General features: G+C 43.7%; 2 protein-coding genes across 3 annotated transcripts in view; both read left to right on the forward strand.

Moving 5' to 3' along the window:
• The first annotated feature begins 458 nt into the window (after positions 1–458).
• On the forward strand, positions 459–7,920 carry LOC143288217 (small ribosomal subunit protein mS23-like). Of its 2 annotated transcripts, none has more exons than XM_076596564.1 (5): positions 459–519; positions 2,504–2,665; positions 2,936–3,010; positions 6,029–6,161; positions 7,508–7,920. In XM_076596564.1, exons 1-5 carry the CDS (start codon positions 476–478, stop codon positions 7,670–7,672), a joined length of 579 nt encoding a protein of 192 aa, XP_076452679.1. In that variant the 5' UTR covers positions 459–475; the 3' UTR covers positions 7,673–7,920. The 2 variants fall into 2 exon arrangements, with proteins under 2 accessions (XP_076452679.1, XP_076452680.1); XM_076596565.1 differs by having other exon boundaries at positions 7,511–7,920.
• A 3,593-nt stretch (positions 7,921–11,513) lies between these two features.
• LOC143288637 (beta-ureidopropionase-like) overlaps positions 11,514–26,053 on the forward strand; it is a 49,170-nt gene continuing 34,630 nt past the window's right edge. Inside the window, exons 1-6 of the mRNA XM_076597300.1 lie at positions 11,514–11,656; positions 13,704–13,875; positions 16,754–16,841; positions 20,055–20,149; positions 22,444–22,528; positions 23,949–24,025. Of these exons, the coding sequence (XP_076453415.1) occupies positions 11,556–11,656; positions 13,704–13,875; positions 16,754–16,841; positions 20,055–20,149; positions 22,444–22,528; positions 23,949–24,025 (618 nt within the window). The 5' untranslated portion in view covers positions 11,514–11,555. The remainder of the gene's footprint in view (positions 11,657–13,703; positions 13,876–16,753; positions 16,842–20,054; positions 20,150–22,443; positions 22,529–23,948; positions 24,026–26,053) is intronic.

A 26,053-nucleotide genomic window follows, 5' to 3' on the forward strand; every position in this document is an offset into this window, starting at 1 on the left:
TACCACATCTGCTAAAAAAAAAATGCAGATACCTACTCATGAGAATGCACGTAAAGAAGAAGAAGAGGACAAAGGAGTCTGGGTGCTTTTAACTGACTAAAGTTTCAAACGGAATGAGAATGAAATGAATAGTTATTTACTGCAAAATATGAAACGATTTAAATCATAAATCTGACCACTGAAAGAGAGGGAGAAAGAGACAGAGGAGAGAAAGGTAAAAGATAACAATCGTCATTTCTGTGGAGGCCAGAGCTCAAGACTACAAGGGATCACATTCAAATCAGATAAATGGACAACACAAATCGACCAGAAACTGCTTATATAATCTCAAAGATGACAAACTTTATATTGTCGATTATTTTCTCGACAACATTTTCAAACAAAATATATAAATAGTTTTTAGAACTTAGTATTCTACAATTAGGAGGGGGGAAGTTTCGCCATATTCTGGTAAAACGGCAATAAATACATCAAGATGGCAGGCAGTCGGCTTGAGAAGTTCGGGACCATTTATAAAAGGTCTGTTTTCTTTTAAAACATTTTTTCTGCAGTGTTTACATTCTACTGGATGATGACAGGGGAAATGAAGCTCGATCATTTTCATAATTTTCTTCAGACCACTATGATACACAGATGAAACTTTACATGACCACAACGACCTTCGAGAAAAAAAAAAGCTGTCCATCAATCTTATTCAACGGTCATGGGGGGGGGGGGGGGGGGAAAGAACATTAACACTACCGTGACTACGGAATTCTTACATGCGCTAAATTTGTCAGTGGATCATGTGCATAGTTAATTCTCTCATTCACTTGCACACGCACAGTGCGGCACCCATTTGCATGAATGCACGCACGCGCGCGCTCAGTTCCAGTTTCTGTTTCTCATGGAGGCGTCACTGCGTTCGACAAATCAACAATTCACCACATCTGCTAAGCAGATGCCTAACAGCAGCATAACCCAACGCGCTGGTCAGGCGTGGGGTGCATGCATTTGTGTACCAGTTAGAGTGGATCTCTTCTACATGCCAAAGGACAACACTTTTGTTGCCATGGGTTCTTTTTCAGTGTAGCCAGGTGCATGCAGCATGATGCTGCACACGGGACTTCGGTTTATCATCTCTTCCGAGTAGACTCTCAGTTTGATTTTCCAGTGAAACTTGGGACAAAGGGTGAAAACGGGAATTATACTCAGACTCGCATGGACACGGTTTTGGCAGATAAGCGCCTTAACCATTCTGCCATGTGCACACACATGCATGCAAATGATGCATGCTCACACACACACACACACACACACACACTTTCGGGACTGTCCAGACCAACACAGTTCTGTAACTCCACAAAGTAAAGTTTACTTGACCCGCTCCTCCCCCTCCCCCTCCCCTCTCCACTCCTCTGTTTCTTACGTTGCCCCCACCCTGCTTTTTTCCAGCCCCACCCCTACCCACCTTTATCCCCCTTTCTCTTTTTTTTTTCCAGCTGGCAAGTAGTGTTGTTGAAGGTTAGGGATATACTGGTCAAGAGAATTCCCAAGGACCGCTACAGTACCTGGACTGGAGATGCAAACTTACCAGCAGACTGCCGCCATACCCCTCCCCACTGCCCGTTTCTCATCTAACAAGATTTCCCTTGGCAGCTCAGTCATATTACACTCTGCAGCAACCTCCCACAAAACAACATTTTCATCAGCCTATTGATGTTGCCATTGTTGTGATGCATGCATATTACTCACACAGTTTTGTTTCAAGTACCAATGCTGGACCAATCCAGGATGCACATATAGACACCAGACCTGCTTTTTTTTTTTTTTTTTTTTCTCTCCTTTTTTTCTTAAATGAAATTGTGTGTGGTGGGGCAGATGGTGTAGTAAAAAATGTGTGTACGTCCCTCTCTCTGTGGTAGTCTGGTACAGTGTGTGTGTGTGTGTGTGTGTGTGTGTGTGTGTGTGTGTTGTTTATCAGTTTAAGTTAATTCCCCAAAAGTGAAACAGACACAAAAAAAGGCTGGGGGTTTGAAGGATTGTGGTGGAGTACTAAATGGGACATAAGAGCTGTGGCCTGAGACTGGGTTGAGTGCATGTATATGATGCATGCGTGTGGATGCATATACACTTGTGATGATTTGTGATTGTTTTTGACGTATGGTTTGATATTTATCGATACCATTTAAAATTATTTCTTTATCTGACAAAATAAATAAAACAAACCCTACATCTATAACAATATAGATACTTGCTTATGGTTTGATATATGGGAACAAAAAATGTTATGAAATAAGGTGTATGTGTCATACAGTGTGGATGATGCTGTGTGTATGTGTCATTGTGTGTGTATCATTGTATGCGCACTTCAAGGTCAAAAGGAAGGGGATGTGTACATGTAAGGGGAGCAGTGAGTGACTGCTGTATACAGATGCCTAAAGCAAGTGAAAGGTTATTGAAAGACCCTTCTGAAAGCATATAAATGTACGTGTGTGTACACAGCACATGTGTGTGTTTACAGGGTGCAGGGTTTGTTACGCTCAGGGGCGATGAAGCCAGCGGACAGACCCATGTGGTGTGATGTGTACGAAGCCTTTCCACCAAGAGACTCCCCATTGTATGAACGGCCTGTTCCCAACCGAGTTGTTCCACAGATCATGTATCCAGAGGACATCATCAGGGTGTAAGTGGAGTTTTAGAAGTGTAACCCTTTTGCTGGCAGAAAATTTTGTAGATAACTTAGTGTAAAGTGCTTCCTTCCTTTTAGGGAATTTGTTTAGTATCAGATCCTTCAGGATTCTCATGACCAAAGTGCAAGTTGAAAGTTGCATGTGCGCTATGTGTATGTGTGTGTGAGACAGACAGAGAATGTGTGCTTGTTTGTTCTGTGCAGTTCTGTAACAAAGAATCAGAGTTATTTATCTGTGTGTGTGTGTGTGTGTGTGTGTTGCAGGCAGTTTTATAAGACCTATGGCAATCCAGACGTGGTGGACCTGACCAAGGAGAATGTGAAAACAACGTGTCAGAGGTATGGTTGGATGATAGAGAGGACTGAAAAGTGGGTGACGATGAAACAAATACAGGATTAGGAGGGATATGTTTGGATGACAAGCATGCTAGTCCAGTGTTTGTAACAGTCTAAGCTGGTCTGGGTGTGGATCACACACACACACACACACACACACACACACACACTAATAAAACTATTAGCCCACTCCATTTGAGAGGCTTCAATGGATCCCAGGTTCTGTTTTTGAAGATTTGAATCATATCTTGCCCCCCCTGTCCTGTTCAGTGATGTCATTTTGTATGTGACAAAACTTGAACTAAAAAGAAATGTCAGAGAAGTACTCAAAACCAGTGTGTCATTTACTTGCACGTGCATCGATGTCTTGAAAACGATGGGAGATAAACTCACTGCCTCACTCTCTGGCAGTTTATTGATGAAAAGTGTGTTCACCAGACATATTTCGTGACAGCATAATATTGAAAAAGTCTTTTTGATGAAAAATTACAAGAATACTGAGTCCCAGACCTGACAATCCTTCTTTTCTCGGGGAAATTTATCACTCACGGTTGCACTTGATACTGCGTTTCCACAGTGGCACTTGCGCGCACACACACATGTGAATAAAGAAAAACAGGTCGTTTTGCAATCGTTTATTTGCAACACCTTTTGAAAAGCCCTGGTTGCCTTTCCTGAGATATGTGCAAATCCAGAGATATAAAAAAATGGGGGTTGGGAGTATGAAATTTATATGTGATTACGCGACGGTTGTTGCAACGCTACTACCGTTGTACCTCAAGATGAAATGGGGGGGTGTTTGCGTGCGAGCGCGCGCACAGACAGACACACACATGCACAAATCACACAGTTACATGTTCACAGGCATGGGTGCTCACACACACAGACATGCACACGCACGCGCATGTGATCACCGTCACCATCTGTGCCTCAACCCTAGGGCTGCAGTCATTGTCACTTTTCACAAGTCACTTTGTAGCAATTGTGACAAAAACTTTGTAGAATTGACTTTGTATCTGTTTCTGAAATTACATCAGCAAGGATGCGGTAATACCCTTCATGACTGCAGTTTCAGTGTGCGTTATTTAGATCTGGGAATTGTAGACGAAGTACCAAAGATTCATTTGCATCACTTGCATGAAATGATTACTATGTTCAAAGCGCTGCTTGTCTTAATTGGACATTGGTTCTCAGGCCTGCCTAATACGATGATTCATCCTAGTTGCTATCATTCAAGCCCTCAGATTACGGCACTTCAGCCAAGTAAAGAAAAACTATGATTTTGCTGACCGCGAAACCTCACACACACACACACACACACAGAGCAAATGCCAAGAAGCGCTGCACATATTCACACACACACATACACAGACACACACACACACACACACAGCAAATGCCAAGGCACACGCCTTGACAGACACCACACATACCCAGATAGACACACAGACAGACGCATAGATGTGTGCACACATTTTACCATTTCTCACATACATACATAGATGCACACGCAAAAACATGTACACGTGCGTGTACACACACACACACACATGCACATACCATCCACACACTTACACAGGCGTACACAAATACACATATGCGCGTGTGCATACGCACACACACACACACACACACACACACACACATGCAGTGACAGACACCACACATAATGATACACAGATCGACACACACACATATTTTACCATTGCTCACATACATACACAGATGTGTGCACACACACACATACACTAACGCGTGCACACACACACACCATCCGCACACTTATACGGGTGTACACAGATGCACACGCGCGCACACATATGCACACTCAGAGGCTTGCATTGAAAGCAATTCATGCACGCACGCACACGCATATACACATGCACACACGCACACACACACACTGTGAGCGCACACGACACACATTCCTTCATGTACTTTCTTTCCTTAATAATTTCCAGCTTTGCAAGAAGTGTGGCTTATGGACAGTCGAGAGTAACCCTTGCATATTTTTCTTTACTGTAGGATACAGAATTGTATTATAGTTTGTTTTCATAACAAAAATAATGTGATTTGTCTTTTGTTTTGAATAAAACTGAAATTGACTTTTGTTTTACTCTGATGCATTATACGTTTTTTTCTCCATTATTAGATCTTTTGCTATACTGGGTACTGCAGTGATCAAAATAAAGGTCCATCCTGTAAGAATGTTCAGTATGGGTGCTAGATCTGGTTTCTTTATAATTATGTTTAAGTGTTTGTAGGTAGAAATACCTCCTTTTTTCTGTCCTCCTTGATTTTCCCAGAATTCACTATTATTATCCCCTAAATAACAGTCTTTAGAAAATATAATAGATGGTATCATGTTCAGGCTTGAAGCTCTGTTTCCTTGAGCCTGCGTAGTATTGTTCAGTCTTCTGACTGGGCAGAAAAAAATTTCAGGCTTCGGTGTGGGTAGAAATTTTTTTTTTCAAGCTTAGGCCTGGGTAGAAAAAAAAATTCAGGCTTGAGTAGGTCTCTCTGTTTGCACCCCTGTGAATGTGTCTTAGGTATACATGTGTGTATCATGTGTGTGTGTGTGTTCATTTAGATTCTTAACGTCTGTCCACAAAATGTGATATTAGACAAAACAAAACAAAAATGAAAACTGACCTATACCTGACTAACCAACCAGTGGAACAAGTGGTGTAAATGTAAACAAAAACCTAATGATTGATAATCATAATGCAACATCCATGGAAAAAATAACCAGAAAAAAGTATTGTCAAAAGAGGGCACTAGCCAGGGGGGCACAGGGGAGGTTACCTACTTCCGGGAGGTTATCGGCCGTAGCTACTTTCGTTTTCTCTGCATAGGCGGATAGCAGTTTGCACAGGACAGGAATGTCAGACCCCTGCCAGAGTCTGCACTAGTGGGTCACGGTAAGTATGTAATTTTAGATAGAAAATTTCCTTTCAGCAATTTGTTGTTAATGAATGAATTTTTCAAATGTTATGTGTATGTGTGTGTGTGTGAGTGCAGGTTTGTGGACAAGTACATAGAACTCTTACAGACGGATGGGACGAGGGAGGATTTGTTTGAAGCCACTACAGCCTCCCTAAAAGAACAGGGGCTGCGCCTTCGCTCAGTCTCTGAAATACAAGAAGGCTCAGTGGTGAGTCTTTCTTTGTGCACAGTTCACTCTTTTTTTTTCTTTTCTTTCCTTCTTTCATTGTTGTTGTTTTTGTGTGTGTGTGTGTGTTTCGGCCCCATAATTAAGCACATTTTTGTTTTCTTTATTTGGATGATGATGAATGATCAGGGGCGTGACGATGCTGCTTCTGTGGGGACCCATTTAGGTTTGGAACTATCTGTATTCTTACCTGTATCCTTATTCATGGCATCAAGTCTGAGAGAGACAGATGCAGTGTTGGTCAGCATTTTATGAGATCTGTTTTACAGGTTTGTGGGAGGGAAAATATACTGTTATTCTATTCATAGAGAAAAAAGAAAGATTAAGTATATCATAGATTGAAAAATATATGAGAATCTATATCTTCAGAGTTGACATATTTGATGATTGATGATGATACCATGAAGTTAAACAAGAGGAAAGGATAATTAAGAATCTGAATTAATAAAAATAATGATGATAATAAATGTGTATGCTTCAGTTCAAACGTTACAGGACTGCTATCAGGTTTTAAACACATTTGATTCACTCAAAGCAAATTTGAGATTAGCTGTGACTGAAAAATAGAGTTTGTGGTCTTTGAACAATGGAAACCCATACAAACATTTTTGATACATTTTTCAACCCAAGAAATTCCAATAATTTTATAACTGTATTTTACTGACTATAAGGCACAGTTTACATCACTATATATCATCTTTCTGCATTAATTGTATTCCTATTAAAAAAATATGTGATTTTCAGATGTCAGAATTTACAAGTGATTACTCATTAACACTGCAGTTATATGCTGCCATTATGAACGAGGATGTGTTTGTGTGTGAACATATCTATATGACTTATGTATATGGAGGGTGGGGCCTGGGTATGTATGTATGCTGATGGAAGGTTGGGCTTGGACTTATGTGAGACTGCAAACTGGTGCATGTGCGTTATGTATCTGTGTGTGTGTACATGCTCGAATGAATATGCATGCGTGTATGGGTGTGCACAAGTTTGCTGAAGATGGCCTATTTTTGTTCTTATTTCAAGTATTTGCCATATATGTATCTTTCATGTTTTTAATTCTGTTTATCTAACTCTGTTGGAATGCATTTATTTGTTTAACATAGTTAATTCTTTTTATTTTATTTTACTTTCATTGTTTGATGTATACCTGTGGAAGGCTTTCAAGGTCTGACCATAACATCTCTGTGTAGGTCAAGCACCCCTTTCCCTTTGATTTTTTTTTTCCAGGCAGATGTGGTGTAGTGTTGTAGTGTATTTGGATCAGTCCACATGCTTTGACACCTCCTTGAAACTGAAAGTGAACTGTGTGCTGTGCACAGCAGGCGAAGGAGACGCGAACAGCAGAGAGCAGCGCTGCTCCAGCAGCCAAACCAAGGCTGTCTGTGGCCAGCATCTTTGGTCAGGACACTGTTGCACGCGCCCTGGCTGAAGACCAAGACTTTGAGGTGGACGACAGTGAAGACAGGGACCCAAAACTGTTCTGAAGAATGGATGGCGTGAAGCGTGTATCTTTGTGTGGAGTGTGTGTGTGTGTGTTTGTTTCTTGAATGTGAGCATGATGTGACTGATTGAATTGGTTGCTGAAGATGTGCAATTGCCATGTGTGTGTGTGTGTGTGTGTGTGCATGTCAAGTGAATTTGAGAGAATGTGATTGAATCAGTCGCTGCACGTGTGCGGTTTCTGAAATATAACAAGGTGTGTTTAACTGAAATTAAAATATTTGGTTCCATACACTTTCTGTGAGAGTGTTTTGTATGTTTGTGAAATGTGTGTAAAAGAGAGGGAGAGATACAGTACACACTTCCTGTGAGAGTGTTTTGTATGTTTGTGAAATGTGTGTAAAAGAGAGGAGACAGACAAAACAGTGGACTGACAACAGTGCAGAATAGATTGGGGAAACCATCTGCAGAGACCCAAGCTTTGACACATAGCAGACAGATCTGGGGGAATCTGGTGAATACTTCTTCAGTGTGATGCCCCAGTCATTCAGATGGGACGATAAACCAAAGTCCCCTGTGCAGCATGCACTTAGCGTGTATAAAAGAATCCATGGCAACAAAAGGGTTGTGCCTTGCAAAAAAATGGGTGGCGCTCTCAGTGTAACAATGCACTCTCCCTGGAATGATCAGCCCAAATTTCACACCAAGAAATCTGTTGTGACAAAAGGAGTAATACAATACAATGCAGTGATTTTTCACAGAATTATGGGTTAAGGAGAGGAAGAAGACATAAAGACAAGTGAAGAGAATACAAGATATGTACATGGCTTAAAAGTTCCAAAAGACAGGCACAAGAAAAATGCGGAGATAAGACAGCTCCTGTCACAAACACTGTGCTAGTTTCCTCAACAGGTGGCAGTGCTCAGGCTGGCTCTGGCCCTGGCTCCTCAAAGCCTGGTCAGCACGTTGGATTTTTGTGAAGGTCAGAAAGTGACACAAGACCACAAGAATTCCCTATTTTTTCCATATGTAACTGGATGGAGGCATTTGATGGTGGTATGAATACTTATATAGTGCCTATCCTTGGTCAGAGACCAAGCTCTAAGTGTTTTACAAACATGGAGTCATTTCTGCAACAGGCTTCCTACCTGAGTAAAGTGGACGGACAGCTGCCATCTGGGTGTTCATCATTCATTTTCTGTGTCATTCAGTCGGGTTTCAGTCACACAATGTGCACGCTCATACAGATTTAACATTTTACGTGAATGACTGCTTTGTCTATTTACTGTGTCGTTCAGGCGGCCACGCTCCTTTTCAGGGCTGTGCATGCTGGCTATGTTCATATTCCAACAGTCACACAATGTGCACGCTCATACAGACTTGTAACATTTTACGTGTATGACTGTTTTGTCTATTTACTGTGCTGTTTAGGCAGCCATACTCCTTTTCAGGGCTGTGCATGCTGGCTATGTTCATATTTCAATAACCCACCGAATGCTTACATGGATTACAAGATCTTTGATGTGCTTATTTGATCTTCTGAGTGCATATATATACACACATGAAGGGGGTTCAGGCACTGGGCACTAGCGGGTCTGCACATCTGCTGAGAGATCAGAAAGATCTCCACCCTTTTACCGACCAGGTGCCACAACCCCGGCATCTTCAGATTGAAAGTTCAACGCTTTAACCATTCAGCTATTGCATTGATCCACTTGACTACAGAGCTTCAACAGGTCAAGGGGTAATTTGTTGCTTCCTTCTGTGTTTGTGAGCTGCAACTCCTATGACCTCTCATCATGCAGGCATCCATACTCTGTTTTTGGTGCTGTGCTTGCTGAGTAGGTTCTTGTTTCTATAATCTACCAGACACTTACATAGATTACAGGACCTTTCATGTGCGCATTTATCTGCTGCTTGTACTGGCTGGTTCACACATTTGTTGATGATGAAAAATGTTTATCTTGAATAAACAGGCTCATGAAATACCACAGTTCATTGTAAAGTTGAGTACATGTAGGAGAGATTGTAGACCAGATATATACACAAAAAAGCAAGCTGCAAAATTTTCAAGATGTGGAGAAAAATTGTTCAGCCTCAGAACACAGCAGAGAGCTTTCAACAGAAGCAATTCTTGTCACCCCTCACACTCCCCGAAAACAGAGTATGGCTATCTACATGGTAGGGTAAAAGCGGTCATGCATGCAAAAGCCCACTGGAACTTGTACATGAGTGAATGAATATGGGAGCTGCAGCCCACAAAGACGAAGAAGAAGACGCAGCCCAGACAGCTGTCAGCAGGAGTCAGGTATGGTCCCTGTCAGGGGAGAGAATGACCACACACAGCTTGAACAGCTTCTCTCTTCTCCTTGCATGTTCCTTGCTGACAACACTACTTTCTCTCTCCCTCCCATTAACCCCTTGACTACTGACAATGAGCAAACTCATCAGTTAGGGCTGTTACCTGAGAGAGAGAAAGAAAAGAGAAAGAGCTTACAGGTCAGAATGTCAGGAACCTTTTTTTTTTATTTATTTTTTTTTTTTTACTTCCTCTTGGGAATGCATTTCGTTTGTTCAACAAAATTAATGAAACCATTGTACATGCATGCAAAAGTAGTAGTAACTGCACTTCAAATTCTGGTCCATCTGATCTCAGTTCACAAGGCCAATTCAACTATCAAGAGGTTAAAAAAAAAAAGCTGTCACCATTGTTTTTTTCATCTAAACAAATCTGTTTATTCATGACCATCATTGCTATTGCAGCAAAACAAAAACTACTTTTACTTTGTATGTGGCAGCCGCAACTGATCAATGACATCTGAGCATCCTAGGCTGTGCACTTCATCAGGCCATGCATGATTCTGAAAACTGTCAGACACGTGCAAGCAAACGATGTCAGTGTAATATTCGCCAGTTCACTTCGTCTATCCACATAGTGTGATTTTACACGAAATGTGTAGGGTGTGTGTGTGTGTGTGTGTGTGTGTGTGTGTGTGCGTGTTTGTCGGTATGTGTGCGTGCATGGGCGATTGTGTGTGTTCGCGCGCATGCGCGCGTGCTTGTGTGTGTGTGTGTGTGTGCGCGCGCGCGCGAGTGTTAAAAGACAGATCAAGAGAATGGATCAGGCTGATAGAGCTGTGGTCAAGTTTGCTCTGCCTGACACACGGACGATAAGCACTGATTTATGGCATTTTGAAGCACCACTAATCAGAAAACCACCACGCAGGCACTACTGACTGCAGCACTGGGGAATATGTATGCAGACTCCGTGACTGAAAGTCTTTGCAGTCACACAGGAACACGCACATTATATGCATATAAAACACCTGGTTGCTGCTAACCTCTATCCACAATGATGAATGTCACAGACGATTATCACATGTTCACCGATGCCTCGGAAATAACAGAAGTAAAGCTCTCCATTCACACTTCTCCGTTCACACATCTCCCAAACCGTCAAGTTTTCGCCTGAAATGGCTTCTCCAGGAAGCTGCGGTACACGCACATGCAGTGCATGTGAATGTGCGTGCATTTTCTGTTAAATTAATTGTGTCACATCTGCAACACTTGGCGTGATAGCATGACCCCTTTATTTGCATACGATCCAGAACTCGTTCAATGTCAGCGCTCCAGCAAAACATTGGACAATGTGCTGGATGAGTCTATATTTTCATGGTTCGTAATGTTCCTATACTTCTTGTGTTAATTCGGTAGTATGCTTATGTTGCCTGTCTGTCGGAATAAAAACTTGCTTATATAATATTCAGATTAAATGAGGTACAATATTCCATCTTAAAAACAAAAACAGACAAACCTTCCACCCCCAGTTATAACGTAGGCAAAGCCTATCGACATCTGACCTTTCAAGGTCTATTGAGGTCAGAAGGTAACAAGAAACGAAAAGTGCTTGTTCAGTCAGCTTGCGAGATGGCAGGAATAATCGAGAATGTGGAGCAACTCCTTGACAAATATATTCCTCCAGAAGAACTGGCAGCAGTGAAACGACTTCTGTTTGGAAAAGAGTTAAGGTAAATGTGGAGATGTATGCACACAATTCACGAATGCTCGTGCAATTTCGTCGTAAGGACTCCAAGGCTCGTATGCCACTGAAGTCAGTCTTGTCAGCATGCAAAGACAAAAAGTGGGGCAAATTTGGGATCCTGTTGTAGGTTCCTGTTGTAACTGTTTTCGAAAAGAAGCTGTATGTACAACGGGAGTCATAGAAACACGTTAACAGTCGATCGCACAGAATATAAAGTGTTATTGCTTATTATTTGTTCAGTTACAGTGCTAAATGCGCAAGTTTGGCTTCATGAATATTCCTAGTGAGTAATTGCAATAAACGCTTGCTCAGAACAAGAATGAGGGCAGTCTCTTATCAGTCACAGCAAGTGCCCAGATTGAGGGCATGTGATTTTTTTGCTGCATGTTATTGTAGGTCGGTTTGCTTGTTAGTATGTCAGTCTGACATGTCTGTCAGTCTGTCTGCCTCTTGGTCAATCTGTCAGTCTGTCTGCCTCTTGGTCAATCTGTCTCATTGTCATCCTGTATCTTGGTCTGTTACTGTCTGTATCCGTTTCTTCGTGTCCATCATTGCCTGTTTCTTTCTCTCACAGTTTGCCTTTCATTTTCTCACCACCCTTCTCACTCTGTCTGTCTCTCTTTGTCTCTTTCACTCTCTCTCACCTCTCTCTCTCTGTCTCTCTCTCTCTCCTTCTCTCCCCCCTCTCTCTCTGTCTCTCACTCTCTCGCTCTCTCTGTGATCTCTCTCTCTCTCTCTCTCTTCCCCCCCCCCCCACCCCCACCCCCACCACCTTCCATTCCCTTGACCACTTGGCTATTGCATTGATCCGCTTTGACTACAGAGCTTGAACAGGTCAACAGTTAATGTGTCGCTTCTTACTTCGTCTGTGTTTGTGAGCTGCGTCTCCTGTTCCCTCTCACCTCTCACTCTCCAACACACTTTCAGTCCATGCACTCTGACACCTCCATGAAATTGAAACTGAAACTCTAGCGTTGTGCAGTGCAGGCATGAATTAATTAAATTACCAGGAATGTCTTTTCGCTTTCACACATGCCTGCATACTCGTGTACATACAACACCTAACATGCATTGGCTTCTTCCTCCTCTGATGGTGTGGGGTAGGGTGGTTTAATGCTGTGTGGTGTGGTGTGGTGTGGGGTAGTGTGGTTTAATGCAGTGTGGTGTGGGGTAGTGTGGTTTAACCACACCACCTGACACACGCCATACCACACCACCCAACCCCACATCACATCACATCACACACCATCCCACACCACCCCCACACCACACCACCTGACACACATCACACACCATACTAACATCACAACATATCACACCACCCAATACCACATCACATCACACCCCACACCACACCACACCACCAATATCCACACCACCTGATACACGTCACACACCATACCAACACCACATCACATCACACCCCACCACATACCACACCACATCAAACACCACCCCACACCACATCACACTGTGCTACCACCCAAACCCACCCCACACCACACCACACCACACCACCCAAATGAATCCACACCACACCACCTGACACACGTCACACACCATACCACACCACACCACACCATATCACACCACATCACACTGCACTACCACCCAAACCGACCCTGCACCACACCACACCACACCATATCACACCACTTAACTCCACATCACACTGCACTACCACCCAAACCGACCCTACACCACACCACACCACACCATATCACACCACTTAACTCCACATCACACTGCACTACCACCCAAACCGACCCTGCATCACACCACACCATACCATAACACACCACCTAACTCCACACCACACTGCACTACCACCCAAACTGACCCCACACCACACCACCCCACACCACACCACACCACCCCACACCACACCACCCCACCCCACCCCACACCACCCCACCCCACACCACACCACCCCACACCACCCCACCCCACACCACACCAAACCACACCACACCACACACCACACCACCCCACCCACACAGTAGCCCCACACCTTGTTGTGTCCCTGTCTGCAGGAAGCTGGATGTTCCGGAGAAGGCGCAGGCCCTGGCACAGGAGAGGGACTTTGAGCTGCAGGCCTTCGCTTTCGATGCCAGACGCGAGGACACACGGGCCGCACGCGTCGTGCGTGTAGGTGCCATCCAGAACCGCATTGTGGCTCCGACCACAGCCTCCATCATCGAACAGGTGTGATGAGTTTGTTTCACTTTACAGGTATATGGAGTGTGTTTGACAATAGCAGCCTCCGTCATCGAACAGGTGTGATGAGTTTGTTTGACAGTAGCAGCCTTCATCACTGAACAGGTATATGGAGTTTGTTTATCGTTTGTTTAACGAGAGCAGCCTCCATCACTATACAGGCATATGGAGTTTGTTTAACAATAGGAGCCTCCATTTTAACAACAGCCTCCATTACTGAACAGGTGTAATGGGTTTGTTTTATGATAGCAGTCTGTATTTTAACAACAGCCTCCATCACTGAACAGGTATGACAAATTTGTTTAACAACAACAGCATGCGCGCACACACGCACACGCACGCACGCACGCGCACACACACACACACACACACACATGACATATAAAGTATCGTTCTATTGTTTGTATGAATTATATGATTTCATTAACAATTATTTTGTTGTGTGTGCTTGTCTAGTCTGTGGAAGAGAGGTGTTGCAACCTGTTGTCTGTGTCCATATTGATTTTTTTGTCACTTGTGAAATCTTTCAGGTTTTTTTTTTAATTATTATTATTTTATACTTTTTTGTTGTTGTTTTGCTCCATTGATGTGCTCCTCAACACCTTCACTCCACAACACCCTCACTCCTCAACATCTTCACTCCTCAACACCTCCACTCCTCAACACCTCCACTTCACAACACCTTCACTCCTCAACACCTTCACTTCACAACACCTTCACTCCTCAACACCTCCACTCCACAACACCTCCACTCCTCAACACCATCACTCCTCAACACCTCCACTTCACAACACCTTCACTCCTCAACACCTCCACTTCACAACACCTTCACTCCTCAACACCTTCACTCCTCAACACCTCCACTCCTCAACACCTCCACTTCACAACACCTCCACTCCTCAACACCTCCACTCCTCAACACCTTCACTCCACAACACCTCCACTCCTCAACACCTCCACTCCTCAACACCGCAACACCTCCCCTTCACAACACCTCCACTCCTCAACACCTCCACTCCTCAACACCTCCACTCCTCAACACCTCAACACCTCCACTCCTCAACACCTCCACTCCTCAACACCTCCACTCCACAACACCTTCACTCCACAACACCTCCACTCCTCAACACCTCCACTTCACAACACCTCCACTCCTCAACACCTCCACTCCTCAACACCTCAACACCTCCCCTTCACAACACCTCCACTCCTCAACACCTCCACTTCACAACACCTTCACTCCACAACACCTCCACTCCTCAACACCTCCACACCACAACACCTCCACTCCTCAACACCTCCACTTCACAACACCTTCACTCCTCAACACCTTCACTCCACAACACCTCCACTCCACAACACCTCCACTCCTCAACACCTCCACACCTCCACTCCTCAACACCTCCACTCCTCAACACCTCAACACCTCCACTCCTCAACACCTCCACTCCTCAACACCTCCACTTCACAACACCTCCACTCCTCAACACCTCCACTCCACAACACCTCAACACCTCCACTCCACAACACCTCCACTCCACAACACCTTCACTCCACAACACCTCCACTCCTCAACACCTCCACTCCTCAACACCTCCACTCAACAACACCTCCACTCCTCAACACCTCCACTCCTCAACACCTTCACTCCACAACACCTTCACTCCTCAACACCTCCACTCCTCAACACCTTCACTCCTCAACACCTCCACTCCTCAACACCTCCACTCCACAACACCTTCAACACCCTCACTCCTCAACACCTTCACTCAACAACACCTTCAACACCCTCACTCCTCAACACCTTCACTCAACAACACCTTCAGCACCCTCACTCCTCAACACCTTCACTCAACAACACCTTCAACACCCTCACTCCTCAACACCTTCACTCAACAACACCTCCACTCCTCAACACCTCCACTCCTCAACACCTCAATTCCTCAACACCTCCACTCCTCAACACCTCCACTCCTCAACACCTCCACTCCTCAACACCTCACACCTCCATTCCTCAACACCTCCACTCCTCAACACCTCCACTCCTCAACACCTCCACTCCTCAACACCTCCACTCCTCAACACCTCAACACCTCCACTCCTCAACACCTCCACTCCTCAACACCTCAACACCTTCACTCCACACCACCATCACTCCACAGATACATTAACACCATTATTTTTAGCCTGGTAGAATGCTGTGCACATGTGTAAACAGATTGTGAAATGTATTTTGGGGTCTTTTAAGTGGGATGTGGTGTATATCTGTGAACAGATGGTAAAATATAGTTTAGTTCTATATAGCAGGATGTAGTGTAACTGTGTAGATAGGTAATGGAATGTAGTTTGGGGTCTATATTAGTGCAGTGTGGTGTATATGTGTAAACAGATTGTGGAATATAGTTTGGGGTCTGCTAAGTGGGACATGGTGTAACTGTAGTTAGGGGTATGTATATATATATATATATATATATATATATATATATATATATATATATATATATATATAGTGGGATGTGGTTTATATGTGTTAACAGATTGTGAAATGTGGTTCAGGGTCTATATAATAGGATGTGGAGTATTATGTGTAACAGACTGAGAAATGTAGTTTTGGGTCTGTAGCAGATCCATGATTACATGGAAAGGATGTGTTGCTTGTGGTGTATATGTGTCAGATTGTGAAATGTGGAGTGGGGTCTTTATAGCGGGATGTGGAGTGTAGCAGTGAGTAACAGACTGAGAAATGTTTGAGGTCTGCAGCAGGCCAATGATTAGGGAAAGATGTGTTGCATGTACACACATGAAGAGACACTGTAATGTGTTGTGCACAGACATGAAAAGACACAGACATGTGTGTTGTGTGCAGAGAGAGGCGCTACACAGACGCATCACGGAGATGGTAGAAGCGGCAGCACTGTGTGGAGTCAACATTCTGTGCATGCAGGAGGCCTGGAGTGAGTGGCGATGTAACAGCTGGCGGTGTCAAAACCACTGTTCTGAATGCAGGCATTATGATTAACCCTTTGACTGGCAGTGTCCAAAAGCCACTGTTCTGAATGCAGGCATTATGATTAACCCTTTGACTGGCAGTGTCCAAAAGCCACTGTTCTGAATGCAGGCATTATGATTAACCCTTTGACTGGCAGTGTCAAAAAGTCACTGTTCTGAATGCAGGCATTATGATTAACCCTTTGACTGCCAGTGTCCAAAAACCACTGTTCTGAATGCAGGCATTATGATTAACCCTTTGACTGGCAGTGTCCAAAAGTCACTGTTCTGAATGCAGGCATTATGATTAACCCTTTGACTGGCAGTGTCCAAAAGTCACTTCTGAATGCAGGCATTATGATTAACCCTTTGACTGGCAGTGTCAAAAAGCCACTGTTCTGAATGCAGGCATTATGATTAACCCTTTGACAGGCAGTGTCCAAAAGCCACTGTTCTGAATGCAGGCATTATGAATTATAAATTGAACTTCATACACACATAAGCTGCACTGGCTTATAAACCGCACTTATTACTGGTACTGAAACACATACTGATACTACGGAAAAGCTGACAATACTGTAGGTTATGAAGTAAACACAAGCGGAAACAACTCAAAGAAAAGCAAGCGAATATACTACTAGTGCCACACACACACACACACACACACACACACACACACACAAAACCACAACAAAAATAAGATCCATAATTTAGGGATAGTCACATTCATTCTACATCGTCCTGCTCACTGAATCCACTGAAATCTTTGCCTTCAGTGTCCGAGTTGAAGAGAACCAGCACAGCTTCCTCCACTGACTTCAGCCTTGCTTTCACTTGATGAACATGAACGCAAGGTGGAAGTCGCTGCTGGTTCGTTGCACCGTCGTCTGCTGCAGCACACAGTCCAGCCTTACGAAATCCATTGATAATAGTGGACTGCTTTACTTTTCTCCATGCTGTCAGGATCCAGTGACAGACTTCAGCAAAGCTTGCTTGTCGTAAACGGCCAGTTTTGGTGATGAACTTTTCACCACTTGTCATCCAGGTTTCCCACTCGACACCCAGCTAAGAATAGACGAGAACGTGACACTCCCAGGATCGTTAAAATCCTCAGATAAGCCACATCATTGTATAAGCCGCAGAGGCTGAAGCTGGGAGAAAAAGTTGCGGCTTATAGACCGAACTTTACCGTACTTATCAGGGGTGTTGTTGATTTTGCTGATCAAAAGTTAGGCAATCCCAGGACAAAGGAAGGCAAGGGACAGCCTGACCTGTAAGCTCTGTCTCATCTCAGTGAGGGGACAGCCCATCACTGATGATCATACACATCAGTTGCAGTCAAGGGGTTAAAAAGGGATAGGTACAGTAGCCAGAGTGGTAGAGCAACCCATGTGTCTGTGAGGTATGTGGTTTGAATCCTGGCTAGCGTATGATCATTTTTACCCTGCCGTATAGGAAGCTGCACTTCACTTTGGGGGATATGCATGCAGCGTTTATTTGTTCTTCTTTCCATAACCGTGACATGGATCAAAGGATGTTTTACATGCACATTTGATCTTTTAAAAGCATGAACAGGTGAAGAGGGTTCAGGCACAAACAGGTGTGCACATCTGTTGACCTGGGAGATCGGAAAAACCTCTACTCCTTGACCCATGAGGCATCTTGACTTGGATCTGAACCCAGCACCCACAGATGGAAAGTTCAGTGCTTTAACCACTTGGCTGTTGTGCCCATCTTTACGCCTTTGATAAAGGAGCCTCTCATAGGGTAGAATTTTATACAGGTTTGATAAAGGAGCTCTCATAGGGTATAATTTTATACAGGTGCTTGTGCAAAGGCATGCTTGTACATGTAAGCACGTGCTTATACTCACAACATTACACATTCTCCTTTAATTCCAGCTTCAGCCATCAGATTGTATCCTGTTATTGTTGTTGTGCATTGTCTGACAGCTGAATGTATCGTATAGTGCTTATATAAAATTTTCTGTGTCGGTGATGCATTATTATTATTGTTATTAGTTGTTATATCACATCACATATTACATCACATTACATCACATCACATCACATCATATTACATCACATCACATCAGATCATCATTATTGTTGTTAGTTGTTATATCACATCACATATTACATCACATTACATCACATTACATCACATCACATCATATTACATCACATTACATCACATCACATCACATTACATCACATCAGATCATTATTATTGTTGTTTTTGTTGTGAGTCTCTCTCAGGTCTTTTGCCTTCAGCACTTTTGTTCTACAGGTTTAAGTTAGTATGTATTTTACATTGTGTTGTCGCTACGTGATCACCATATTGTGTACTTTTGACCTCTTTCTAGGGGCCAGAGGTCTGGAGATTAAAGTTTTTGTTCTTGTTCTTGTCTTGAGAGGAACTGATACAGGACTACCAGTCTAAGTATAATATAGGGTAGTGTCCTCTTGTGAAGTTTAATGTCTATTTAATGCTGTACAGGACTACCAGTCTAAGGATAATATAGGGTAGTGTCCTCTTGTGAAGTTTAATGTCTATTTAATGCTGTACAGGACTACCAGTCTAAGTATAATATAGGGTAGTGTCCTCTTGTGAGGTTTAATGTCTATTTAATGCTGTACAGGACTACCAGTCTAAGTATAATATAGGGTAGTGTCCTCTTGTGAAGTTTAATGTCTATTTAATGCTGTACAGGACTACCAGTCTAAGGATAATATAGGGTAGTGTCCTCTTGTGAAGTTTAATGTCTATTTAATGCTGTACAGGACTACCAGTCTAAGGATAATATAGGGTAGTGTCCTCTTGTGAAGTTTAATGTCTATTTAATGCTGTACAGGACTACCAGTCTAAGTATAATATAGGGTAGTGTCCACTTGTGCAGTTTAATGTCTCTTTAATGCTGTAGCCTTGGGGGCTAGTTGGCCTTTGGGAACCATCCCAACGCTGACTGTGTGTGAACTTAACGTCTTTTTATATGAGTGCTTGCATGTGTGTAATGTGAGTGTGTGCATGTGCTTGTCAGAGATAAGATGGTGACATTGCAGATCATGATGCCAGTCACCAATTAGTATTTAGATTTTTCTCCCTCCAGTAATTGTATTTTCAGCCTTTCAACAGCAAAATCAGTGAGGTGTATGTCTTTACTTGTGTGTTTTGTGCAGCCATGCCATTTGCGTTTTGCACTCGAGAGAAATTCCCATGGACCCAGTTCGCAGAGTCCGCAGAGGACGGTCCCACCACCAAGCTGCTGCAAGAGGTAGGCTGAGTTGTCACGGGCACTGTTTTGAATTGGAGCAACAGCTAAGTGGTTAAAGCACTGGACTTTTGATAGAATATTCTGGGGTTTGAATGCCTGTGTACCCCTGAAACTGGAGTATGGCTGCCTACATGGCGGGGTAAAAATGGTCTTGCACATAAAAGCCCACTCGTGTAATAAATGAGTGAACATGGAGGTTGCAGCCCAGGAACGAAGAAGAAGAAGAATGCCTTTGTGATGGCTCCTGGTGGGTTAATGGTGGAGATTTTTCCAAACTGCTAGGTTGACAGGTGTACAGACCTGCTAGTGCCTGTTCCCCCTTTGGTGTGTATACAGGTGTACAGACCTGCTAGTGCCTGATCCCCCTTTGGTGTGTACACAGGTGTACAGACCTGCTAGTGTCTGATCCCCCTTTCATGTGTACACAGGTGTACAGACCTGCTAGTGTCTGATCCCCCTTTCATGTGTACACAGGTGTACAGACCTGCTAGTGTCTGATCCCCCTTTCATGTGTACACAGGTGTACAGACCTGCTAGTGTCTGATCCCCCTTTCATGTGTACACAGGTGTACAGACCTGCTAGTGTCTGATCCCCCTTTCAGGGGTATACAGGTGCTAAAGATCAATTATGCACAGTAAAGACCTTCTTACATATGTCAGCATTCAGTGGGTTATGGAAACAATGTACCAAGCATACATGCCTCTGAATATGGTGTATGGCTGCTTACATGGTGGGGTAAAAGCAGTCACACACTTGTTCATGGAGTGAACATGGGGGTTGCAGTCCACAGTTGCAGAAGAAGAAGAGCTATCACTTTTTGGCTCTTGTGCGCACACAACAGTAAGCCAGTTTAAGTGACTCTATTTTGATTTTTGAGTGTGTATGCATGCATATGTGCGTGTGTATGTGTGTGTGTGTGTGTGTGTGTGTGTGTGCATTTGTATGTGCGTGCATTTGTGTGTGTGTGTGTGTGTGTGTGTGCATGCATTTGTGTGCGCGCATGTGTGTGCGTCTGAAATTGTTTCCCTGGCAATTTTTCAGTTACCACACAATATAGCAAAAGGAGCCTGGTTGTGTGTGGTGCGGTGGATACTGATGAAAGCTGTCTGGCTGTTGACTGTTTGTGCTTCTGGTCCCTGGTGTGTGTGTGTGTGTGTGTGTGTGTGTGTGTGTGTGTGCTCCTGGTTCCTGGTGTGTGTGTGTGTGTGTGTGTGTGCTCCTGGTTCCTGGTGTGTGTGTGTGTGTGTGTGTGCGCTCCTGGCTCCTGGTGTGTGTGTGTGTGTGTGTGTGCTCCTGGTTCCTGGTGTGTGTGTGTGTGTGTGTGTGTGTGCTCCTGGCTCCTGGTGTGTGTGTGTGTGTGTGTGTGTGTGTGCTCCTGGTTCCTGGTGTGTGTGTGTGTGTGTGTGTGTGTGTGTGTGCTCCTGGCTCCTGGTGTGTGTGTGTGTGTGCTCCTGGTTCCTGGTGTGTGTGTGTGTGTGTGCTCCTGGTTCCTGGTGTGTGTGTGTGTGTGTGCTCCTGGTTCCTGGTGTGTGTGTGTGTGTGTGTGTGTGTGTGCTCCTGGTGTGTGTGTGTGTGTGTGCTCCTGGCTCCTGGTGTGTGTGTGTGTGTGTGTGTGTGTGCTCCTGGTGTGTGTGTGTGTGTGTGCTCCTGGCTCCTGGTGTGTGTGTGTGTGTGTGTGTGTGTGTGTGTGCTCCTGGCTCCTGGTGCGTGTGTGTGTGTGTGTTTGTGTGCTCCTGGCTCCTGGTGTGTGTGTGTGTGTGTGTGTGTATGTGTGTGTGTGTGTGCTCCTGGCTCCTGGTGTGTGTGTGTGTGTGTGTGTGTGTATGTGTGTGTGTGTGTGCTCCTGGCTCCTGGTGTGTGTGTGTGTGCTCAGTCAGGGCATTCCACATGCAGGCTGGGGCACCAGGCATGATGGCTCGTGAGGCGTGACCAGCTGGGACGATCCAGATGTGTATTTCTTTCCTCTGATTCAGAGTCATGTATGAGTGTGATTGTCCGGTGTGGAAACACTTTGAATTGTCTGAGCAGAAGATTCAGCGCAATATGAATACTTTTTTGATGACGATGATTGTCGTTATTACAATTATTATTATTATGATCATCATCATTATCATTATTATTGTTATTGTTATCATTATTTCACTCTGCTCATTGAGGTCTGACAGTTGGGGAAGGATGGAGGGGACACAGAATCGTTGTCATAATGGACGCCTAACCTTATTGGTGATTCTGTTTTGCTGGCAGAAGGGAGAGCGTGTCATAAATGGTGAGCTGTGGTTTTGTGTGTGGACAGATGGCTCGGAAGTACAACATGGTGATCATTTCACCGATATTGGAACGCGACGAGGTTCACGGTGACATTCTGGCCAACACTGCAGGTCGGTGACTGTTGTGTGTCAACATTGTGGGTCTTCAGTCTGATGGTCCTAGGTTCGAATCCTAGTTGTGACATCTGGGTTAAGGGCAGCAGCCAAGTGGTTAAAGCTTTGAGCTTTCAGTATGAGAGTTCTGGGTCAAATCCTGCACTTCACTCCCTCCACCCCTCTGTCCTCTAACAAAACCTCCTCCCATGTGGAGTTATGGACCATCCCCCTGTTAAGAACTGACAGGATTTCAGCCCTGAAATGGACCCTCTGCAGTCCGCTGGGCTGTAAACAACTTGATTTAAAATTCATTTACCGTAATTTTCAGCCTACAAGGCTGGGTCATGGCACCTGGGTTAAGCAAGAAGATTTTTCAAGTCTCCCAGTGAACAGAAGTGCAGACCAGTTTGTGCCTAAACCTCGGTTGTGCGTCTATGCAACTAGAAGACCAAGTTCAAAACTTAAAGATCCCATAATCCATGACTGTTCAGTGGGTAATGGAAACATGAACATACCCAGCATGCAAACCTTGGCTGCCTTCATGGTTGGGTAAAAAACAGTCCTACATGTGAAAGCACACTCAAGCATATGAGTGAACATTGGAGTTTCAACCTGTGAATGAAGAAAAATAACTATTACACAACCTGTCCATCTCCGAAATATTAAATTTGGGAGTTTATGCTGTTACTGTTATTAAAAAAAAAAATCTGTATTGATCATCACCCATGGTTGTGAGTTAAGTTTGTTTGTTTTTTCTTCAAAATAACCATGTTTTAATAACTCTCCAGTCCAGACACTCAGATGGGAATAACCTGTTTATACCTGTTTTGTCTAAACATTCAGAAACAGGGAATATGAGATTTAGAAAAGTTTTGAATTGATGATGTGGCACCACAGTGATGTCATAAGCTAATAATAGCATCATTTGTCCTCCCAGCCATCCGAATTGTGTGCACAGTCATAACACTACCATCAACAGGTTGATCAAGTATGTGTTCAATTGTTGATGCTTGTTGATGTATGCAGTTGATAAATCTCAAGGCCTGACTAAGCGTGTTGGGTTACACTGCTGGTCAGGCATCTGCTTGGCAGATGTGGTGTAGCGTATATGGATTTGTCTGAACGCAGTGACGCCTCCTTGAGCTACTGAAACTGAAACTGAAACTGAGTTGATAAATCACATACTGAACTGTAAAGTAATGGACACATAAAGTGAAGCCATTATTGGTTGTTGATTAATGCCAGGTAATTAACTCGAGTGATTGTTGAAGTGATGTTATAGATTATGTATTGAAACTTTTCATTGAATGTGTTTGTGTTTTGTGCATGTGTGTTTGTGTGTGTATGTGTGTGTGTGTTGTATGTATGTATGTGTGTTTGCTTGTGTGTTTGCTTGTGTGTGTGTGTGTATGTGTGTGTGTGTGACTGATTGCAGTGGTGATTTCCAACACCGGAGCTGTACTGGGCAAGTCACGCAAGAACCACATCCCTCGATCGGGCGACTTCAACGAGGTCAGTATGACTGTGCACTGTATTTCCACAAGTTCCTTACTCTGGTTCTGGAATAAGTGTTGACTCATCAGTGATAATGAGGCAAAATGCTGCAGCCAAGTGGTTAAAGCATTGGACTTGACATCTGAGGCTGCTGGGTTTGAATCGCTGGTCACAGCACCTGTTGTGGTGAGTAAAGAATTGAAGTGGAGTGATGGCCTAGAGTTAACGCGTTCGCCTAGGAAGCAAGAGAATCTGAGCGCGCTTGTTCGAATCATGGCTCAGCCGCCAATATTTTCTCCCCCTCCACTCGATCTTGAGTGGTGGTCTGGACGCTAGTCATTCGGATGAGACAATAAACTGAGGTCCCGTGTGCAACATGCACTTAGCGCATGTAAAAGAACCCACAGCAACAAAAGGGTTGTTCCTGGCAAAATTCTGTAGAAAAATCCACTTCCATAGGAAAAACAAATAAAACTGCACGCAGGAAAAAATACAAAAAAATGGGTGACGCTGTAGTGTAGCGACGCGCTCTCCCTGGGGAGAGCAGCCTGAATTTCACACAGAGAAATCTGTTGTGATAAAAAGAAATACAAATACAAAAGGGTGGACATTTTTTTTATTGATCTCCCAGGTCAGCAAATGTGTCCTGGACCCGGTCTTGTGTGTACACATACAGAAGATGAAATGCACATGTCTGAAGATCCCTTAACCCCTAGGCTGCCTATATGACGAGATAACTCGTCAGCGCAAGTGTGTATGCTTCGCTGCCACAATGACGAGATAACTTGTCATCGAAATATTCTGACTTTTCCCTGGCTTGCATTGAGTTCGTTGACAAAAATACTGGTAGCTTTAGCTTGAAGAATCTTTCTAGATTCTATTCATAGCTAGAAACCCCATCTACGTTATGAGGCAGTCCTTCATTTGAACGTTTTGGTTGGATTACTGTCGCATTGTTTGCGTGGCTCCTCTCCTCGCTCGCTCAACAAAATGTTGGACAACGTGCTCACGACATGATCATCAACCAAGATTGCTTTCTTTAGCTGATGCTCAGAAAGAATTGAAGTGTAAATTCGAAGGAGAAGACCGTGATGAATTTTTATAGGACAATTTGACGGAAAATAAAGGACCAGTGAAGGGACTGGCCAAGATACGACTGTCAGTGAGTGATGCTGGCTGTACAGCTGTAGCAGATGACAGAAAGTGACCAAATTTTTAGCAGGACACAATGTGAGCGATTTTCTTGGCACTCAGACAACACAATCTGATGAGAAGTGGATGAAGTGACTGTGTGAGAGAGGGGTGAAAAGGAGGCGGATGGAGACCGAGGAGGCATGGCCCAACATCCATATCATCACTTGGAGAAGTCACAGTGCATTGTGTGTCTCTTTTTTTTTTTTTTTTAATTGTTTATTGGGGTTGTTCTAGTATAATTTGTGTGTGCAGGTATTATCCATTTGTCCAGAAAATATGATATTTTAGTGCAAATTACCTGACTAATGTTTGTAATGAACAAGTTGAAAATGTGACAAAAACAAAACATTGATTTCAAAACAACAGTATGTCAATGAAAATTTATAAAATGGGGAAAATACCATGTATTTTTTTATTCATTATTCATTTACCTTGCAGAAAATAAATACTTTTATGTGTCTTTCTCCGTGAACAAAGAAAATGTATACTCGTTTTTTGTGAAAAAACCCTGGCAAATAGATTTCACTTAAATCTTATTTTCCTGGCAGCGAAAGGGTTAATCCATGTCAGTGTTTAGAGTGTCATGGAAGCACAAACATACCTATTACGTACACACCCCAAAGTGGAGCATGGCTGCTTATATGGCAGGGTAAAAGTAGTCATAAGAATAAAAGTTCCCGTCATAGATCTGACGAGTGAACATAGGACTTGTAGCCTGTGAATGAGGTGGGGAAACACCTGTGACGGACTCCGGCCTTGTGTTCACTTGGAAGACTGGGACCACACAGTCAAGTTTAGTCGGTTTTATGGATGTATCTTTTCAATGTGTGTGTGTGTATGTGTGTGCGTCCA

This window comes from Babylonia areolata, chromosome 12 (genome assembly GCF_041734735.1).
Source record: "Babylonia areolata isolate BAREFJ2019XMU chromosome 12, ASM4173473v1, whole genome shotgun sequence".
Classification (NCBI taxonomy): Eukaryota; Metazoa; Mollusca; class Gastropoda; order Neogastropoda; family Buccinidae; genus Babylonia; species Babylonia areolata.